This window comes from Symphalangus syndactylus, chromosome 21, assembly GCF_028878055.3.
Source record: "Symphalangus syndactylus isolate Jambi chromosome 21, NHGRI_mSymSyn1-v2.1_pri, whole genome shotgun sequence".
In the NCBI taxonomy this organism is placed as follows: domain Eukaryota; kingdom Metazoa; phylum Chordata; class Mammalia; order Primates; family Hylobatidae; genus Symphalangus; species Symphalangus syndactylus.
Genome location: NC_072443.2, coordinates 32,865,127 through 32,884,922, shown reverse-complemented (window position 1 = coordinate 32,884,922; position 19,796 = coordinate 32,865,127). Strand labels below are relative to the sequence as shown.

Genomic DNA, 19,796 nt, shown 5'->3' with positions numbered 1-19,796 from the left:
AGAATCATCATACTGTTATCAACTGAGCACTCTGAAAGCTGAATGTGTTAATATATCAGCTCTATTCTGTACCAGCTTAAATTTTGTGTGGTGATTATTTTATTAAAAATATTCTATGATAAAAAAATTTGGACAGAACACAGGATTTAACTAAAACAAAATGAGCTCCTTGTCATACCAGTTTTCTCTTTTGCCTTCAGCAACATGTAGTATGTTTTCTCAAATTTCACCAGTGAAAACAGATTTCTTGTTTTCTTTGTTAGGTATTTTGTTGTTTTTCTTGTTGTTGTTTTTGTAGTATTATTTGCTATTTTATATCTGGTCCACATGTAATTTCTTGAATTTACTAGACTTTAAGTTTTTCAAGGCATGAAGATTGTGGCTAGCTGTGTACAATGTAAAGGGTATAAAGTATAAAGAAATACTCAGAATTGTTTACCATATTTACCTTTCTTGTCACATGATAAAAAAGAGTAGTAGTTAGAGACCTTTGAAGTGTAAAGGGTGTTCCCTCCATTTGGATCACTTTGGACGTGACATCATCGTTATCCGTTTCCACAGTGCCAAGGTAGTGTCTGGCCATCTCTGTGTAATTAATGCTAACAATTAATTAAAAATATAGTTTTTAGTGTACATACTCATTACCTAATTATGCTCAGTCAGGCATTTTCCTGTCTTACATTACTTCTTGCTTTTTGTGTATTAGTTTGTTGACTTCCCAAATAAAGTAACATCTTTGAAAACAGATTGAATTGTCCACAGTATGTCTAACATATATCAGCATATATTTAAGTAATACTTTTAATTTAATTGAAAGGGATTCATGTAAAAAGCAGTAAACAGTATTACTGGATGTTAAAATACTTTTAAATATTGGAGTGCAACTGAGTTGTGTTAAGTTAGTGGTACATAAGCTGAACTGGTTCCAGACTATTAAATTTTATCAGATGATCCTAAACATTGGAGTAGTATTACATTTCAAATCTCTTTCAATAATAATAGCAATAATATTAGTAATAATACATATTTGTCATGCACTTACTGTGTGCTAGGCATAGTCCTAAGGGCTTTACATATGATAGCTCAGTCATCTTACAATAATCCTATAAATAGATATTTTTATTATCATAATTTTGCAGATGAGAAAACTGAGACATGTAGAGGTTAAGTAATTTGCCTAGCATTATATAACACTTAAGTGATAGAGCTTGGATTTGAATCCTGGCAATCTGACCCCACAGTCCTTGCTCTTAACTGTTGAACTGTAATGCCTTGTTTTGGTTTTATTGTTGTGTATATAAACTTGATAAGGCAGACTCCATTTATTTCATCTCTATAAAAATATAAACATGCTTTTTGTTATCTTAGATTTTTAAAATACCAAAAATAAGTTTTAAAAAGAAAGTCACTTTTTAACATTTCTGCCAGTCGTTAAAGGAAAAGGCCATGAAAATACATATACTAGCAGTTGAGGTCTGCCAAAAAACATTATTAGAGCTGTGCCATTTCCATTTCATACTAGTCTTTTACTGAATTGAGGAAGACAGTTTTGGTCAACCTCCAGTAGGAGGCTTGCTCTTCTCCTTAGCTAGGACTAAGCTAATTAACTAGGTTATTGTTTAAAAAGAACAGCTGGATGACCAGGTAACTCTATGGACTCCTGCCCATGTCTACCATGTTAAAAAGAGTAGAGTTGTATCAACATGAGTCAAAGATTTTTCTTAGTAAAAATTATTTTGTTGAGAAAGGAATATGACTATGGAGTGAAATGGAAATGGCCCTTAGCTGGAACTTTTCAAAGCTTGGCCATCATTTATAGAGATGGTGTTGATTTAGTGGTTCAGCTCACTTAATTGAACTCTATAAAAACTTCGAATTCAAACTTGCAGATATGGATGTGGGTTCCACAGAAATTCAGCTGAGATGGGCATCATAGCCAAGATTCTGGATGAAAGTAACAACTTTGGAAGAGATCTTTAGGATATTTATTTCTTGAATTCTTGAGAAGAAAGACAATGTTAAACAAAGACAAATTTCTGATTTTATTATCAGCTCTGGGGATAAAATTCTGAGTAAATGCTTCAAGGGAAGGACTATTCCTGTTCCTAAGTGGGACAAAAGTCCCATTGAAATGGCAGCACTTGGGTCAGGAGTTGCCCCAAATGCATCTACTTGATGCAGTGGATACTAGTAAATGAATCCTGGTTTATTCCTATAATTTTGTGCTTCGTGTCTCCTGGCCCACCTTGAAATGTACTTCATGGATTCCTGGCTCACTGTGTCTGTTCTAGAGGAAATCTCAAGTTTGAGGATGGAGAGAGGTTTGATAAGATGTACCCTCAAGAACAAAGAAAGTATTGCTGGAGAATATCATTAAAGAAAGGGACTCAAGACAATAAAACTGAAGTAATTTTTGAAGAGTTCTTAAGCATCTACAATCAGACCCTATGTGTGTGATTTTTGGTATCCTATAGGTTTTTACAGAATCTAATTGTTTTCCTGACTTAATTTTACAGGAAAAGGGAAAGGCCTGTGTGTTTGTGTTTAGAGACTGCAAGTTGCTGGGTAATTGGTCTTCCTCTCTAGTCAGTCTTACAGACCAGAATCTCCAAGGGAGAAGCTATTTAGGAGCAATCCGATGTAGAAGAGAGTAAAAGGCTCAATACCAGGCAGTCCAGGAGGGAGACAGACATTGAAGGAGGGTACAGGGAACTTGTTTGGGCCTGGTGGTGAGGGTGTCTTTAATAGCCAGGAAATCAGAGAAAATAGGGATAATTCCTCAATCAAAGAGTTTCCATAATGATTACATGAAATTATGTGTAGAAAATTATAGCAGTGCTTGGCCCAATTCTAGTACTTTATAAAGAATAGTTGGGTTGGCTGGGTGCGATGGCTGACAACTGTAATCCCAGAACTTTGGGAGGCCAAGGTGTGGGGATCACTTAAGCTCAGGAGTTTGAGACCAGCCTGGGCAACATGGCGAAACCCTGTCTCTAAAAAAAAAAAAATACAAAAATGTGCTGGGTGTGGCCTTGTGCGCCTGTAATCCCAGCTACTCAGGCGGCTGAGTTGGGAGGATTGCTTGAGCCCAGGAAGCGAAGGATGCAGTGAGCTGAGATCGCGCACCACTGCATTCCAGCCTCAGCAACAGAGTGAGACTCAGTCTCAAAAACAAAACAAAACAAACAAAAAACCCAACAAACAAACAAACAAAAAACCAAGAAAAAATACTTGAATCTGACCAACTTTTTGGTCAGATATTTTCCCAAAGAAAATTACAGAATTCTCTGGTGTATGGTGCAGGTGGCCTGGAATACTTCCTTCATATGCCCCATCTGCTACACCTGGCTAACTCCCACTCTTCCTTTATGGCTACTGAAATATGAGTTAGAGCCCCTTCTTCTGGTCTCCATGGTGCACCTTTCTCATTGTCCTCCAAGCATTTATCACATGGTATTGGAATAACTTGCTTTCTTGTCTTTATTTCCCCACCAGGCCAAATCAGTTCAGTAAGATTGTATTGGGTTCCTAGCATGGGGGCATGATGCCAGGCTCTGTGGGGCACTGAAGGTCAAAGGTGTTGTTTTAGTAGGGGTTTAAAGAATGTCTGTGGAATTAATGAGTTGAGAAAAGGCAAAATGGCAAAAGGTGCTGTGATTTCAGTAAACATGAAACCATGTTTAAAGATATCTATTATGTATCTATTTTTAGAAATAATAGTACATGTGTAAGACAGTATTCAGACTCTAGAGATGTTTGCTATAGATTTTGAAGTAGAGATGCCACAGATTGAAAGTAATCGAGAACTAATCCAGAACTTTTTCTCACTCCAACCTTCCCCTTGGGTTTCTCCCCTTCCCTAGTAAATGCTGCCATCTAATATTTATTTGTCTAAGAGCGTAGTCTTAGGGGATTTCTGATTTGCTCTAAATTTAAAGACAAAAGAATTTATACCCACATTGGAAAGAACCAATGCTCTGAAAAGGTTTCAAGCCTGTGGTGGGGAAAGGGAGCCTGAATTTGAGGAGAAGCAAGGTTTAGTTTATGTAAAAGATCTCTCACCCCTCCTGCTCCAACAAAACGGCCATAATGTTGACCCAGGTCGCCTTTCCCAGGAACTTCTGTTGCAACTTTTCTTTCTATGCCATATGATTTCTTCTCATCTCATATGCCTGGAAGCTGCCCCTGCTTTTTTTAATCCCATTCCTACCCCATTTATCTTCTTACTAGCCAGGCAAATAACTCTAAGGAGTGTTGTATGTCATATTTAATGTTTGGGTAATGTCAAGAATTTTCAGCTTTTTGGTTTGAATCTCCTTGAAATTATAAATGTGTATTAATACAAATAATATACTTAAAGTATGAGGAAGGTAAATTGTATAAGAAAGAGCTGTTTTCTCTTTGGTATACCATATTATTTTACAACTGGAAAAAGTTTGCAAATCCCTTAGATAATATACATGAGGCTCATGGAATACGTCAGCATTAGAATACTATACACTTTTAAGATGTGGTGGCTATAAATTTCTAGATCTCATATTCTCCCAGGAATGAAATATGTGTCATATAGGTGACTAATCCTAGAAAAGCTGTCACAGTAGAAGGATGGGTGCTACTGTCTTTTGACAAAATGAAGCACCTGTCAGAACAATGGCCACCACTGTTTAGAAAGAGCAGGCTCCACGTATGATTTCTAAGAGTAGTCTTGGAGTCCCTTATGCAAAAATTACTCTGGAGACTTGAACTCTTTGGTTTTTCTCAGGAAAAAAGTCAGTAAGTCTGTAGTCAGCCTAGTTTCTTCCAGGAAATTTGCAATGCTGAGTTCTCTGCAGAAGAGAACACTCAACTAGGTACAGGCCTTTCCTGGACTGGTTGTTTATGGATTGCCAGGCATTGTGAGGTTGGCTGGTTTCTTTTCTTTTTTTCCTCCCTGTCTCCTTCCCTCCCTCCCTCCCTTCCTTCCTTCCTTCCTCTTTCAGTAACCTTTTTATTTTGAGATAAATGTATGTTCACATTAAGTTGTAAGAAATAATGCCGAGAGATCCCCTGTACCCTTCACCTAGCTTCTTGCAAAACTCTAGAACACAATCACAATCAAGATATTGACATTGATGCAATCAAGATACAGACCAGTTCCTTTGCCAGAATGGTCCCTCCTGTTGCCTTTTTATAGCCACACCCACCTTCCTCTCCCCAGTCTATGCTTTTCTTTGATGTCAATGATAAAAACAAAATGTTTGGGGGGAACTAATGTCCATCTTTGCCAGGATATTTAATACCCAGGAGACAAATCCAGTTCTGACAGATGAGTGCTACCTCTGTTGTCCTAGTATATTCCCATATCTGCTGTGCTTGTATTCCTAGGGAGATTCTTCTGTATTTTTTTCCTGAGTATCAGCTACCATCAGAATTGGAAGAACCTGCATTAAGTTGTGAGGTAAGCTGGTTTTTTTTGGAACTGTGAGGGAATGATAGAATAGCCTGAATCTGTGAAGAAAAGTGTAAAGTGTTTCCAATAAGAGGACCTGGAGTGGCTTAAGTGAATAAAGATAAGCATCTTTACACCAAATGATGATTCATAATTAAAGCTATATTTGAAATCATTGTGGCTGTGAGTTAAATAAGGTGGAAAAGATCTTACAGACAGATAGTTGCAGAGATGAAAAGAAACAGGACATAGTCCCTGACTTCCCTCTCCCCCACCAAAAACAGAGTTTCTGTTCCTTAGATACATCTCCTCAGCTGCTTATTACGAGGAGCTGAGCTGAGGATTGGGTAGGTCAGGCACATTAGGTATCCAAAGCACTAATCTTACTGAAATCACCAAGATATCACTGAGATAGATGAAGAAAATTGTGTTTACCAAATCTCCTCTCAGGAACAGTACCAGATGTGATTGGAAAGAAAACTTTGAACAGCTACTTGGGGTGCAAAGAGTAAGCCTCGCATCTATTGGCTATGCTTAAGTAACAACGAGTAGTCTACAAAGGGCTCCCACAGGGCTGTGGTGAAGTTGAGTGAGCAGCCTGACAAGCTGCTCAGCAGAAGTGGAGGGAAGAGCTGCCTAGTGCAGGAGGGTGGGAGGCCTTTTCTCCACCTCCAGGCTCAGTGTTGCCTGTGGAGATGATGGATATACTTGGTATTGGTGAAAATAGCACAAATTATGAATGCAACAGAGGGACTATATGAGTCTGATCCTGGGCACCATCCCTAATTTTCTAGTCTGTAATAATTGTTTCTGCCTCTTTGCCCTCTACTCTCACCTCATCCTTTCCCATGGGTCTTCTGATTCCACAGCTGAACTATGACTGTTCTTGTCAGGGCCACCAGTGACCTCTTGATAAGTGTAGTGTCACTCTTACCTGACCTGTCAGAGGCCTTCAACCCAGGTGACCACTTTCACCTTCTTGAAGCACCTTCTTTGTGTAGCTCCTGTGACTGCACACTGCCCATTTTATTTATGTATTTTTATTTATTTTTATTTTTGTTTTTTTTTTTGCTTTCCTCCCTCCCATCTTCTTCGTGGCAGCTCCTGTTGTATGTGGTTTCTCAATGTTGGCATGTCTCAAGGCTCGTTCCTGGGCCACTTCCTTTTCTCTATTAAATGCTGTTTCTAGGTAACCTCATCTAATCTCTAACTTTAAAATATTAATACTACCCCCCACATGCCAGTGACTTCCCCATCTGTTTCTCTGGCACTCCCTTCCAAGAAACCCAGACTCCAGCTGTCCTCTTGACACCTCCCTTTGAATATTTATTATTTTATCGCTTAATTTTCCTTCACCTTGAGTTTTGTATCTGCACAATTTTTTAACTGTGCTGTATTCATTTATGTAAGCTGACTTAATCCTTTTTTGGAGGGAAGCAAAGTATAATTTAGTTAATTAATTTAATTAGACCCAGACTTAAAAGGCCACAGTACCAATGTTGGCCAGTTCTAGGCTTTGATGCTTTTTATACTCAATGCTTGCGTGATATAACTCTGCTGTAGACAGCACATTCTCTAAAAGCTAATATCCTGTTCTATTATCATTTATGAAAACAGCTGGAGCAGTGCCCAGAGCAGATAAACAAAAAGCTGAAAATGTGTTTCAACCAGGTAAGCTTCCTTTCACTATCACCATTTATATTCTAAATGATCCTGTGTTCAAAAGGATAAATAATGTACGTTTCCAAATGTTAGGTTTGAAAGGAAATCAAATTTGCCTTCACTTATTGAGACTTAGATTAATGTATAGCATATCAGATGTCATAAAGCAACATACTTTTGAATTTTAAAATACATTTCTATAACATAAAGCTATGAAACACTTGGAGTAGGACTGTGTCTTGAATAGGAAACAGGGCATTCTGAGCTTTTAAGAAATATTTTCACCGAATCCTCAAAATGCTCGACTGAAGCAGAAATTTTAAAGTTTTAAATTATTTCAAACAATTTGATATCTAGTGAGTTTTTTAAGTACCTTATCAATAGTTTTTTAAGTTAGTGATTTTTCCATCCTAAAAGTAGACATAAAAGTAATTAATGCTAATATAAGAAGTAAAAGCAATTTTTAAAAATCCATCCATAGCCTCAAGCCATTCCAAGATCACTGATATTAGTATTTTTGTGTATTTCCTTACAACCTTTCTCTTTCTCTGGATAGATTTTTTTAACAGTTATCAAATAATGCTGTGTATCTAGTCCTTAAGGATTTCCTGGGGGAGAAAGGGTCCAGAGTGCCCTTCAGTTCTACTACAGAAATATCTCAAAAAATCATATGCCCTCAAATCCCTTATTTTACACTTAAAAAAAAAACCCTGGTACTCCAAGATGTGAACTTGGCCAAGCTGATGTAGGGGATGAATGTTGGAGCCAGGATGGCCATGAAGGTTCCCAGATTCATCGCACAGACCAGAGTAGCCAAGAGCTTTGACACCAGGATCAGTACTGAAATGTTGGGTCTTTGTTGACACTTTACCTGTGCTTTGTCACCTAATCACCAGCTCCATCATTAGTGCATCCATTAGCATCTTCTTCTGTATGCTTATGTTTAAGCCATCTTTGGAAAGCTCTCATAACATGAAAATCTATAAAGATTAAGAGGTGACTGGCCCTTCCTGGAGTTGTGCAAAGAATGGCTCTAAGCAGAGACATTGCCTCATAGTTTTTATAGCTAGTGGAGAACATTTGCATTTGATCTTAGCCAAAAGTCCAAGAAGCAATTATAATGGAAGACATCTGAATATTCTTGTTTTATAAGTGAAAAAGAATGGTGAAGTAAATTCCCAAAAGACATACGACTAGGCAAACTTGACAAGTAGAACCTAAACCATATTCCTTCTTACAAAGACTGTATCACACGGTATTTAAAGTTCAGACTGGGCCCAAATTTAACAACCTTTGTTGATAGGTTTGCCTTTGATGTTTCTATCAACTGGACGATGATAAACAACTGGAAATGAAAGGGGAGGTTTAGTTATTGGTCTCCCATTACTGTTCAACTGAAAAGTGAATTTATTTTCTGAATAACATTTTGCTGTAAAAGCAGTAACTGAGCATTTTCAGTTTGAAGAGTTACTTGTCAACATTTCCTAACAAGAATAAAAGACAAAGTTTACTTTCAATATATTTTGATGCTGTTCTACCACTAATATTATTTTCATCAATAATGTAAAACTGGGATTGATTGTTTGAGAGCCACTAGAGCCAGGCACTGAACTAGGTCTTTTCTATATTAACTTATTTATCCTCACAACTTTGGTAGGTAGGTACCACTATCTCTTTTAGTAATGAGGAAATAGAGATTCAGAAAGATAATGCCCCAGTGTCATGATCAGATTCAGAATTGGAACCCTGATTTTTCCCACTGCAAAGTTCTTTTCATTCTACTTTTTTTTTCAACTTTTTTTGCCCACCCCCTCTATTTTTGTGTTGCTTGTTTTTGTCTTGAAATAGGATCTTGCTACATTGCCCAGGCTGGTCTTGAACTCATGGGTCCAGCAATCCTCCTGGCTTAGCCTCAAAGTGGCTAGGATTACAGGCTTGTACCACCACACCTGGCTATTTCATCTTATTCTCATCCAGACTTTAATACTTCATCTTTGTGATAGAGGTCACATGTATTACTTGCAATAAGTATATTACAACTTCTCAGCCTGTTGGTGTAGAAGAATTATTTTTAACTTACTAGAGACCTGACATTACATCATGAGACATATATGGAGGAGATGCTGACAGTAATATATTTCTGTTGGGTGTGTGTGGTAGATGGGTTGGCGTATTGGCCCACCAGGAATTCATTGTCCCAACTGAAAGTTTGTGGCAGTCAGCTTGAGGAGCTTATCAGTAAGGCTCCTGGATCTTCCTGTAGCTCTCCATTTACTGGTTAGGGGACTCTGATTTGAATACACTGTAAAACTTAGAAATTTGCTAAGAATTATGCTGTCATACAGCTGTTTATCCAAGCTTATATATACCCTTTTATATCTGTTTCTAAATATTTTTTCCAATGCCTACACCATTAGAAATGGAGCCAGAGTGAATAAGATATGTGTTTATTCAGGGTGAACAGAGTTAGCATAGATGATGAGCAGTATCCCCTTAACAGGCAGGGCAAGTCGGATTAAAAAAATCAAAGCAAGATAAACATTCAGGAGACCAGCAGCTCCTGCTGAAATGAGATCTTGTAAGCAAAACACAGAACAACTTGATTTAAGGTGTGTACATTTAATAAAGAGAGCCACATCAAAGCACAGGAGAAACTTACATAAGTCACCGGCTTCTTTGGTCACAACAGTGGTTTTCATAACTACTATTGTAGTAGTAGATGATTCATAATGGCATTGGTGGTCTTGCATCACCTGACTCAAACCATCATCTTTTATTCTTTCCTCACAGGCTATCTGTTCCATCTAAAATGAGTGCCCCAGAGTTATTCCAACTTACTTACACTGGTCTGCCTCTGAGCCTTTCCCTTCCTGATATTCTCCAAAATACTCCTATCGACTCTCCCAGTACACAGTGGGCCTCTTGAAATCCTTCCCCATTGAGCGTGGTCAATATTATCTTTGATGTGAAGACTCTCAGTTTCTCCATGTGAAATTAATCTTGACCTCTCTGTGTTCTGGGAGAACCTTAAAACTTTGTTTTAGCATTAATTAACATTTCTACCTTATAATAGTTTATTATATTTCATTTTCTCCTCAGTTAGATGATAGAATCCTTGAAGTTAATAATTCTGTCATCAAACTCCGTATTCTAGCAGCATTCAACCAGTGCCTTTGAATGCATCTGGATCTTAACAGTTATGTGTTGAATCAAAGTTGATTGTTTCTGCTTTAGTGCCTGCCAACATAAACACTTAAATGAATATTCCTGTTTGTATGGTACAAAATCTATAGATGTTGTAGGCCTTCCTTACTTTGCACAAACTCATTGGGATTTTGGAGCTGCAAAACTGCTAGAGCTCCTACTCCTTGAATTCAAGGCAGAAAATTAAAATCTCAGTTAAATACCCTTTCTTTGAAATCCTAATTCCATTCTGGATTAATGTAGTTCAGAAAGACTTTGGTTTTTGATCTGCAGATACTCTACAAGAGTGGGTTTAACCAGCAGAACTAAGCCTCTCATCTTGTTACAATTATTTTCTCACCTTAATTAAAATGTTAACACACAAAAAAAGCTAATACAACTAGATGTCCTTTTACACTGAGCTTGAAAAGTTGTCAAAATTGTTACCTTTCATAGAAACTTCTTGGAGGGGTTAGCAGAACCTCCTGGAGAGAAAGGCAGGAGAATAAACCAAAAAGCTGGCCTGTAGTATTTGACAAAAATGTAGTTTACTGGTTACTAAAAGGTAAACTTTCAGAGACTGAATGTGACTTTGTAGTGTACTATATAAACATTCTTGGTCTCATCTCATATTAATAGTGTCGAGGCTTTTTGTTTTTGCTTTTTTCTTTTAATTTCAAAATAATTATAGATTCATAGGAAGTTGCAAAAATAGTACAGAGAGGTCCTGTGTACTCATCACCCGGTTTCCTCCAGTGCATAATTATGCATAATTATGGTACAATATCAAAACCAGGAAATTGGTAAAATGTGTGTGTATAGTTCTATGTCAGTTTATCATACATGGAAGTTTGTATAACCATTACCGAAATCAGGATGCAGAATTCTCATTACCATAAGTATCTCCCTTATGCTACCTTTTTATAGTCATATCCACTCAGCCCTTCCACAATCACCTCTAACTCCTGGCATCCACGTATCTGTTCTCCATCTCTATCGCTTTGTCTTTTCAGGAATGCTGTAGAAATGGAATCATATGTATGTGTCATTTGACAATTGTCTTATTTATTCAGCATCACTTCGGGTCCATTTAAGTGTGTCAATAGCAGGTTCCTTTTGATGGCTGATGAGCAATACTGTTGTTTTTTCAAATAATGTTTCCATAATGTTTGCCATTTTTGATATTTATCTTTGATTTGTTTTGGTTTATTTTATTGTGTCTTTTATTTTTATGAAAAAAGTGTTTTCTGACTATTATTCAGCATGGCAAAAGCTATAAAATTCTAGAGTTCTGAAAACTGTAATTAAGTGGCTAGTGACATGTGAACTGTATGTAATGCTGGCCTCCTTATTCCAGCTGAGTTGAATTATTCCTCCTACTCCACCTTCAGGCAGTAGATATCTCTCCCTGGGTTTGCCTGCAGCCTCTATAGGAAGCATCTATGAAGCTTCCTGGTGGAGGTGGTGGTTACCTTAGTTGTAAGTCATCAACTTGTAGGTTGAATTAAAGATGTTCAAAAGTGGATTCCCCTCCAGGATCTTTCAATGTAGCCTGGATTTCAAGGAAGGATTTACCCATGTGTTTGAAATTCCCTTGCTGTGAGTGCTGCATTATCTGCTGTCCTGAATCCCTGCTATTTAGTGCCGTACTTGGGGGCACAAGGTCCTTATGTTCCATAAGATTTATTTGCACACTTGTATTATCTCATGCTGTAGACTAGAGAGTTCTTGAGGGCAAAGACTGTACCTTATATATCTCCACATCATCTATAATTAAATGCAGTGCTTTCGAGTTAGGAACTGGTTACTGAATATTTATTAAACAGAATTTTCTATATGTAGGGATTTTTGTTTGCTTGTTTAAAGGATTTTGTAGAAAAAGGAAACTCCTTCCTTCCTTCCTTCCTTCCTTCCTTCCTTCCTTCCTTCCTTCTTTCTTTCCTTCCTTCCTTTTTCTTTTTTCTTTTCTTTTCTTCCCTCTGTGGCCCAGGCTGGAATCTACTCGGCTCGCTGCAGATTCCCTGCCTCCGGCTCCCGTGATTCTCCTGCCCTGGCCTGCGGACTGCCTGGGATTGCCGGCGCGCGCCACCACCGCTGCCTGCTTTTTCTCCTTTGGCTGGAGGCGCGGTTTCGCCATGTTGGCCAGGCTGGTCTCCAGCTCCTGACCCCGAGTGCTCTGCCCGCCTCGGCCTCCCGAGGTGCTGGGACTGCAGATGGAGTCTCGCTCACTCGGTGCTCGGTGTTGCCCGGGCTGGAGTGCGGTGGCGTGGTCTTCGCTCGCTGCAGCCTCTGCCTCCCAGCCGCCTGCCTTGGCCTCCCAGGGTGCTGGGATTGCAGCCCCTGCCCGGCTGCCGCCCCGTCTGGGAGGTGGGGAGCGTCTCTGCGCAGCCGCCCCGTCTGGGAAGTGAGGAGCGCCTCTGCCCGGCCACCCATCGTCTGGGAAGTGAGGAGCGCCTCTGCCCAGCCACCCATCGTCTGGGAAGTGAGGAGTGCGTCTGCCCGGCCGCCCCGTCTGGGAAGTGAGGAGCGCCTCTGCCCAGCCGCCCCGTCTGGGAAGTGAGGAGCGCCTCTGCCCGGCCGCCCCGTCTGGGAAATGAGGAGCGCCTCTGCCCGGCCGCCCATTGTCTGGGAAGTGAGGAGCGCCTCTGCCTGGCCGCCCCGTCTGGGAAGAAGTGAGGAGCGCCTCTGCCCGGCCGCCCCGTCTGGGAAGTGAGGAGCGCCACTGCCCGGCCACCCATCGTCTGGGAAGTGAGGAGCGCCTCTGCCCGGCCGCCCCGTCTGGGAAGTGAGGAGCGCCTCTGCCCGGCCGTCCCATCTGGGAAGAAGTGAGGAGCGCCTCTGCCCGGCCGCCCCGTCTGGGAAGAAGTGAGGAGCGTCTCTGCCCGGCCGCCCTGTCTGGGAAGTGAGGAGCGCCTCTGCCCGGCCGCCCCATCTGGGAGGTCTACCTGGGAGGCCAGAAGCAATGTGGGGGCTGGGCGTGGTGCCTCACGCCTGTAGTCCCAGCACTCTGGGAGGCCGAGGCGGGTTGATCACTTCAGGCTAGGAGTTCGAGACCAGCCTGGCCAACATGGCGAAACATATGAAAAATACAACAGACAAACCAACCAACCAACCCAGTGACAACAAAACAGGTCTACCCTGGAGTCATACTCTAATTTTTTCTATTTTCCTCCCTTTCTGATCCTTTATCCCACTTTCTTTTTCTTCCTCTTCTTCTCCTTCTTCTTTGTCAAATAGAGGATTGAGTTATTATCATTGATCCATATAAAGTCCCTCTCTCATTTATTTTCTTTAATTCCCACTCCCCATTTCTATTCCCCATCTTCCCATGTGCAACCTTCCTAACATGTTTGATACGCAAAAAAAAAAAAAAAAAGAAGTAACTCAAAAGGGTTCTATTTGTATATTTTAAATGCCTAAAATATTTAAACTCCTTTATAAATTTAATTTTGTTATTTTTTAAGCAATGTAAGCATTAACCTGAAGGTCTTTCCAAGGACTGAAGAAATATATAAATGAATAAACGTACAAATACAGTGAAAAAAAAAAAGAAAAAGGGGAAACTCGTGAGGTCAGTGAATGCTAAAGGAGATGATGTGGATGTCAGAGAAGGGTCTGCACATAGTCAACGTAGTGGAGAGTCTGAAGAGAGAAGGGTAGGCCCAAAAGACAAATGAGGCTACCTTACAACTTTCTTGGCAACCCAGTCATATTAGAACATAGAAATGTCCTTATTACATAAACATCCAAATGCTTATCAAAGTGGGATTTGCCCTGTATCTCTTTTCTCAGAATATCACTTGGCCTTCTAGAAATGTTTATACAAGCAATTAATGTCATTCTGAAACAGAAGCATTTGGCCTCTCCATTACGTCTCTCTACCTCATGAGTGCCTCAGGCACAGCATGAAATTTTGGAAAACGTCCAAGATTCTTCAATTAATGAGGGTCATATACATAACTACCTGTACTTTTTGTATCACAATAAGGAACCCGAAGAGAGTGAGAACAGGAATTCCTCTTTCTGTAGTTTCTGTGCTTTCTAGATGCTACAGCCTTGCCTTACAAGTAACACTACATCATCTGCCAGACAACCCCAAATGGTGGGCCATTCTGTCATTGCCTGTGAGTTACTGGTGCTGTGGAGAGAGAGTCACAGGCACCTGCTCACTTTGTGCCTTAAATAATCTGGTGATCACCATTGGGAGAACAGATTCAACCTTTACGAAGTTTCTTCTTCATTCCAGAGCAAAGGTCTCCAAGCTTACTGTCATGTGTCTCTTTCCTCCTTATAATTACAATTACTGAAATATTATACATTTTTCTCTTCTCTCTTTGTCTTCTATCAGAGTGTATGTAAGTTCCTTAAGGGTATCAATATTTCCTAAATTTAGACCACCTTTAGTACTTACCTACAAAGTTGACACTTGGTACATGTAGGCAGAGTTGGAATATGAAATTGTCTAGTGATATTAGGGGGAAAGTAATATTTTAAAAACATGCTAAAACTGTTTTTAAAACATTCCCAGATACAGAATACTTACATGGTCCAATATGAAAAAAAAATAAAGAAGAAATTGCAGTCCATTATCTATGATTCAAATACAAGAGGAATACATAATGAAATCTCTCTGGGGCAATGTGAAAATAAAAGAAAAATCTCTGAGGATAAGCTGAAGAATCTTCGTATAAAACTGGCACTATTGTTGCAGAAACTTCAACTGGTGAGTGAAAAAATTGTATTTGAGCAGTAGGAGTAGACTCTACGGAACGAAAACTCAGCTAACTTCTTCTCCTAACATTGTCATTCACTTACTGACCTGGACAAGTCACTTAAGTCAGCCCTTACTCTCCGCATAAGGATTTTGAAATCATAAATAAATGAACTGTGAAGGCATATATTAGAACATTTAGAAACTCTGTGTTCTTTCGTATCTTTTTTTTTTTCTTTTTTTTTTTTTTTGAGACAGAGTCTTGCTCTGTTGCCAGGCTGGAGTGCAGTGGCACGATCTTGGCTCACTGCAACCTCCACCTCCCGGGTTCAAGTGAGTCCTCCTGCCTCAGCCTTCCGAGTAGCTGGAACTACAGGTGCATGTTCTTTTGTATCTGAATTCAGAATCTTTGCTTGTGCTGTTGGTATAGCATGATCACCCTTGGTGTCCCCTTAATAACATGTGACCTGTAGGTAATTATTTCAGTTTTTTCAGACAGTGAAATATTTTACTTTACTTTTATTTTAATGCATAAATAAAAATAAACCCTCTTAATCTTAGAGGACAGTTTGGGAGAAGTCAGGAAACATCATGTAAGTATGGATTACTGTCAATTTTGTTTGCATGTTTTAATGTATAAAGAATTGAGTTATGTGATAGGTTGAACTAATGAGGAAGAGCCCATCTTCTATAGCACATGAATGCTGCATAAAATACAACAAAACTGAAAATATATGTAATCAAGATTGAAGGTCTTCCTGTGGATTCTAGAAATAAATTGAGAAATCCAAGCCAGAACAATGACCCTAGGGAGTCTGTGGCATTTTGTCCTCAAATATAGGCCCTGAGTGCTAGAACAGGAAACAGAGCCTTCCTGGGCCATGCAAGGTGAGGGGACAAGAACTGAGACCCTTATGGAGGACTGGCTAGAGGATTGCCTTGCCCTTGAAAAGGCTGGGGAGAGACAAAGAAACTTGCCATACATACATCTGTATAATGTGTGAAGAACATGGATCTTGAAGCCAGGCTGCCTGGGTTTCATTCCTGGTTGTGAACATTTAAACGTGGGAGCCCATTCCCACTTCAAAAAAATTTTTAATTAATCTGAAATTTATCTTATACTAAGTACAAAACAAAATGCAGAAAAGCTTTTTTTTTTTTTGCTTAATTTAAGTATATTGCCAAAAGAGAAGTCCCTCTCCCCTTTGATGGTCTAGGCAACAGTTAAAATGTTATGTTATTAAAATTCAGAAAGATGTTTAATGCTAATTTTTATATAAAGGTAATTGTATTTGTGCTTCTATCAACCATACCACTTCAGCCGATTTGTCTAGTTTATTTGTTGCTGTGAGAGTAGGATTTCAGCAGAGCTCCTTTTGGTTCTTGTGGCTGTGAAGGATGCCAAATGTTTTCATGTGTTAAAAGTCTGTTATGGAGCCTAGTACATGGTGGTGTTTCAGTGACGATTATTGTTTCACTAACAAGTAAACTAGAAAGACCAAAGAAATTCTGTATCCTAGAAATTGAATGCCACTTCCTGACTATTAAACAAGTTTATAAAATAATTGGCTTTCATAATAGCAAATCCACGTTTGGCTAAGAAAAACTGAAAGAATAATCATTTACTACTCCTTCTCTGCCAAACCTCTAGGTTCTTAAACAGCAGCCAGAGTAACCATACTAATTTAATTTGCTGTATTCACAAAGTTTGGTAGGCAGGTGAAGGGCTTCAGCCAGCAGAATATGAAACTCTTTTGCCTAGTCTCAGTGGAGAGGTACTCAAAGGGCTCCTGCCCAAATGTATTACTCTCATCCCCCCACATGAAATTTCTATTTCACAGTCTCTGATTGCCAGAGCCACTGCAATAGAGTACAGCAGAGAATCGAGATGAGGGACCCAGAGCAGATAGAGATGGGGCAGGCACATGAAGAAGCCGAGCGTGGAAATAATGTAGCATCCTGGAAGAAGTTTATTCCACCAGGCAGAGGATAATAGCCAAAAGATCAGATTATATCTAACAGGACAAGAAGTGCTTTGTGTCAGGGTCACAGGGCATTCTTCAGGGTCAGCGAATAATTGGAAGTCAAGGTAAATATCAACATCATTGTAATCCATCTGTAGGAACAGTGTCCCAGTCACAAAGCTGGAACTCAATACAATTCAGCCTTGTTAGAGCAAATCTATGGTAGAGGGAGTAAAGCTGAAGCATGTTTTATGGAACCAGAGAAGAGATGCAGAGGCAAGGTTAATGGTGCTAGACACGTAGTGCTGGGATTGTTTCTGAAAGGCCTTTCCTAAAAACCCTCTTATCTATAATGCTCAGTTGGAGAGTTAGTTGATCCCATAGTTGGGCCCAAGGGAGTGAGATTTAGATCAGTCAACCAAGAGGGAACATTCAAGGGGATCTCAAACAGTTTGTGGAAAAATGGGATTAAAAGTTAAAAGTTAAAATGTAAACTTTATTTCTCAACATAATCTCCATCAAGGTCAAGACACTTACATAAGCAATGGCAGCAGCCTTTTAGTCCATCTGTAAAGATCTAAGAGTCCTTGGAATTTAACCATGTCAATGCAGTCTTTTTTACATTATTAAAGAAAAATGGATGCCCTTTACAGATTTCTTTTTTAAAGATTTTTTAAAAGAAGTCAGAAGGAGTCAGATCAGGACTATAAGGTGTATGCCTAATGATTTCCTGTTAAAACTCTCACAAAATTGCCCTTGTTTGATGAGAGGAATAAGCAGGAACATTGTCATGGTGGAAGAAGACTGTCTGATGAAGCTTTCCCAGGCATTTTTCTGTGCAAGCTTTGGCTAACTTTCTCAAAACACCATTATAATAAGCTGATGTTATTGTTCTTCGGCCCTCAAAAAAGTCAACAAGCAAAATGCCCTGAGTATCCCAAAAAACTGTTGTCATGACCTTTGCTCTTGACCAACCACTGTTGCTTTGACTGGACCACTTCCACCTCTAGGTAGCCATTGCTTTGTCTTCAGGATCATACTTGCAAAGCCATGTTTCATCTCCTGTTACAGTTTTTTGAAGAAATCCTTCAGGATCGTGATCCCATTTGTCTAAAATTTCCATTGAAAGCTTTGCTCTTGTCTGCAGCTGATCTAGGCACAATGGTTTTGGCACCCATTGAGTGGAAAGTTTGCTCAAGTTTAATTTTTCAGTCAGAATTGTGTTAACTGAACCACTTGAGATGTCTGTGGTGTTGGCGATTGTTTCTGCTATTAATTATCATCCATCCTCTCTAGTTAGATCATGAACAAGATTAACTTTTTCCTTGTAAAGGGATGTGGACAGTCTGACAGTTAGCTTCCTCTTCAGCATCATCTCATCTGTTCTTAAGTTATCCATTTGTTAACTGCTGATTTCTCTCTTTTTAAAAAATTACTTGCCATAGTCCTATAGCCCCCTCAGTCTAATCTCATCCTTCTCTATTATAGGCTCTCCACTGGGGACATTGTCCCCATAAACTTTTCATAAGGCATGAATGATTGTACCATTCTTCCACCCAAGCTTCACCATAAATTTGATGTATGTTCTTGCCTCAATTGCAGCAGAATTCATGTTGCTCTGATAAGGGTTGCTTTCAAACTGATATCTTATCCTTTTAGTGCTTCAAACTAGATCCTGGTCAAATATGTCGTAACAACTTAGTGTGAGTTTATTTTTGTTCAAAAATTTTGAAATCCATGCCTACATACTTTTTTCATAATATGCATTTTCCATGAACTTTTTGAAGACCCAACACATACGTCTAACTGTTCCATGGATGAAGAAGCCCAGGAAAGGAGAGTATGAAATCGCCTCACTAGGGAGCTGAGTAAAAGAGAAGGAGAGGATAAAGAGAAGGAGACAGACCAGGGTAGTAAGCCAAGAGCTGAGGGAAAAGACGCTGCAATGGAAATAGAGGAAACAGAGAAGACAAAATTTGGCTACTTGTCTGTTTTTGTCTACAAGGCTAAAGATTCATTAATTTTAAAAATAGGAGATGACAGCCTGTAACAGAGAAGGATGAGATTAGACTGAGGGGGCTTTAGGAATATAGGAAGTGATTTTTTAAAAAGAGAGAAAAAAAGTTGTACTAGCTTCCACTAAAGAATAAAAAAATGAATCAAGTTTCTAACCACTTGTTAGCATAAAATGACATTAAATGAGAAAACATTTTGAAAGGTTCAAAACATGATTCAAATGTAAGGTGGCTTTTGTTGCAGCATGAGTCATAGGGAAGACTGTTAGGAGGCTGCCCAAATTACAGTAATAAGCTCTGCAGCTTCTTTCCCTGGTGTGACTGTTGCTTCTCTTTTCCAGGGTGGTCCAGAGGGTGACCTGGAGCAGATTGACAGTTATTTAGAAGCTTTGCTTAAAGAAGATAATCTTCTCTTCTAGAAAAATTTAAATAAAGTAACTATAGATACAAGACATAGACTCCCTTTAGAAAAAAATGAAAAGACTCCTGAAAATTAAGTCAGAGATGGTATTACCTTTTAAAAAATGCTAATAAGAAAATTGGAAGATTCTTTTAAACATTTTTCTTTTTTGTTGTTGTTACTGTAAAGTCTATTCTGTTTAACAATAAGAAATAAATAATTTTTTCAAATAAGAAAATTGTATACTGTAGAAATGGAGACCGATTTACAATTTATATATTCCCTAATCCTATTATCTAAATCTTTGTTTTCTTTCAGAAATATTAATAATATCTAGAGTTCTCTAATTTTCATGTGAGCTACTGAAAAAAATGAAAATGTCACTCAAGCTTAAATTTTGTTATTCCTTAAAAGATTGTTATTGTAATTTTGT

General features: G+C 39.1%; 1 protein-coding gene across 2 annotated transcripts in view; it reads left to right on the top strand.

The window, feature by feature from the left end:
- The window catches only part of MORC1 (MORC family CW-type zinc finger 1), a 180,141-nt gene extending 160,427 nt beyond the window's left edge, over positions 1 to 19,714 (top strand). Inside the window, exons 24-27 of one of the 2 annotated variants that reach the window (XM_055259777.2) lie at positions 5,365 to 5,437; positions 7,046 to 7,099; positions 14,802 to 14,996; positions 19,305 to 19,714. In XM_055259777.2, the coding sequence (XP_055115752.1) occupies positions 5,365 to 5,437; positions 7,046 to 7,099; positions 14,802 to 14,996; positions 19,305 to 19,382 (400 nt within the window). In that variant the 3' untranslated portion in view covers positions 19,383 to 19,714. The remainder of the gene's footprint in view (positions 1 to 5,364; positions 5,438 to 7,045; positions 7,100 to 14,801; positions 14,997 to 19,304) is intronic. The other variant, XM_055259776.2, reaches the window with a different exon arrangement.
- Positions 19,715 to 19,796: the final 82 nt, after the last annotated feature.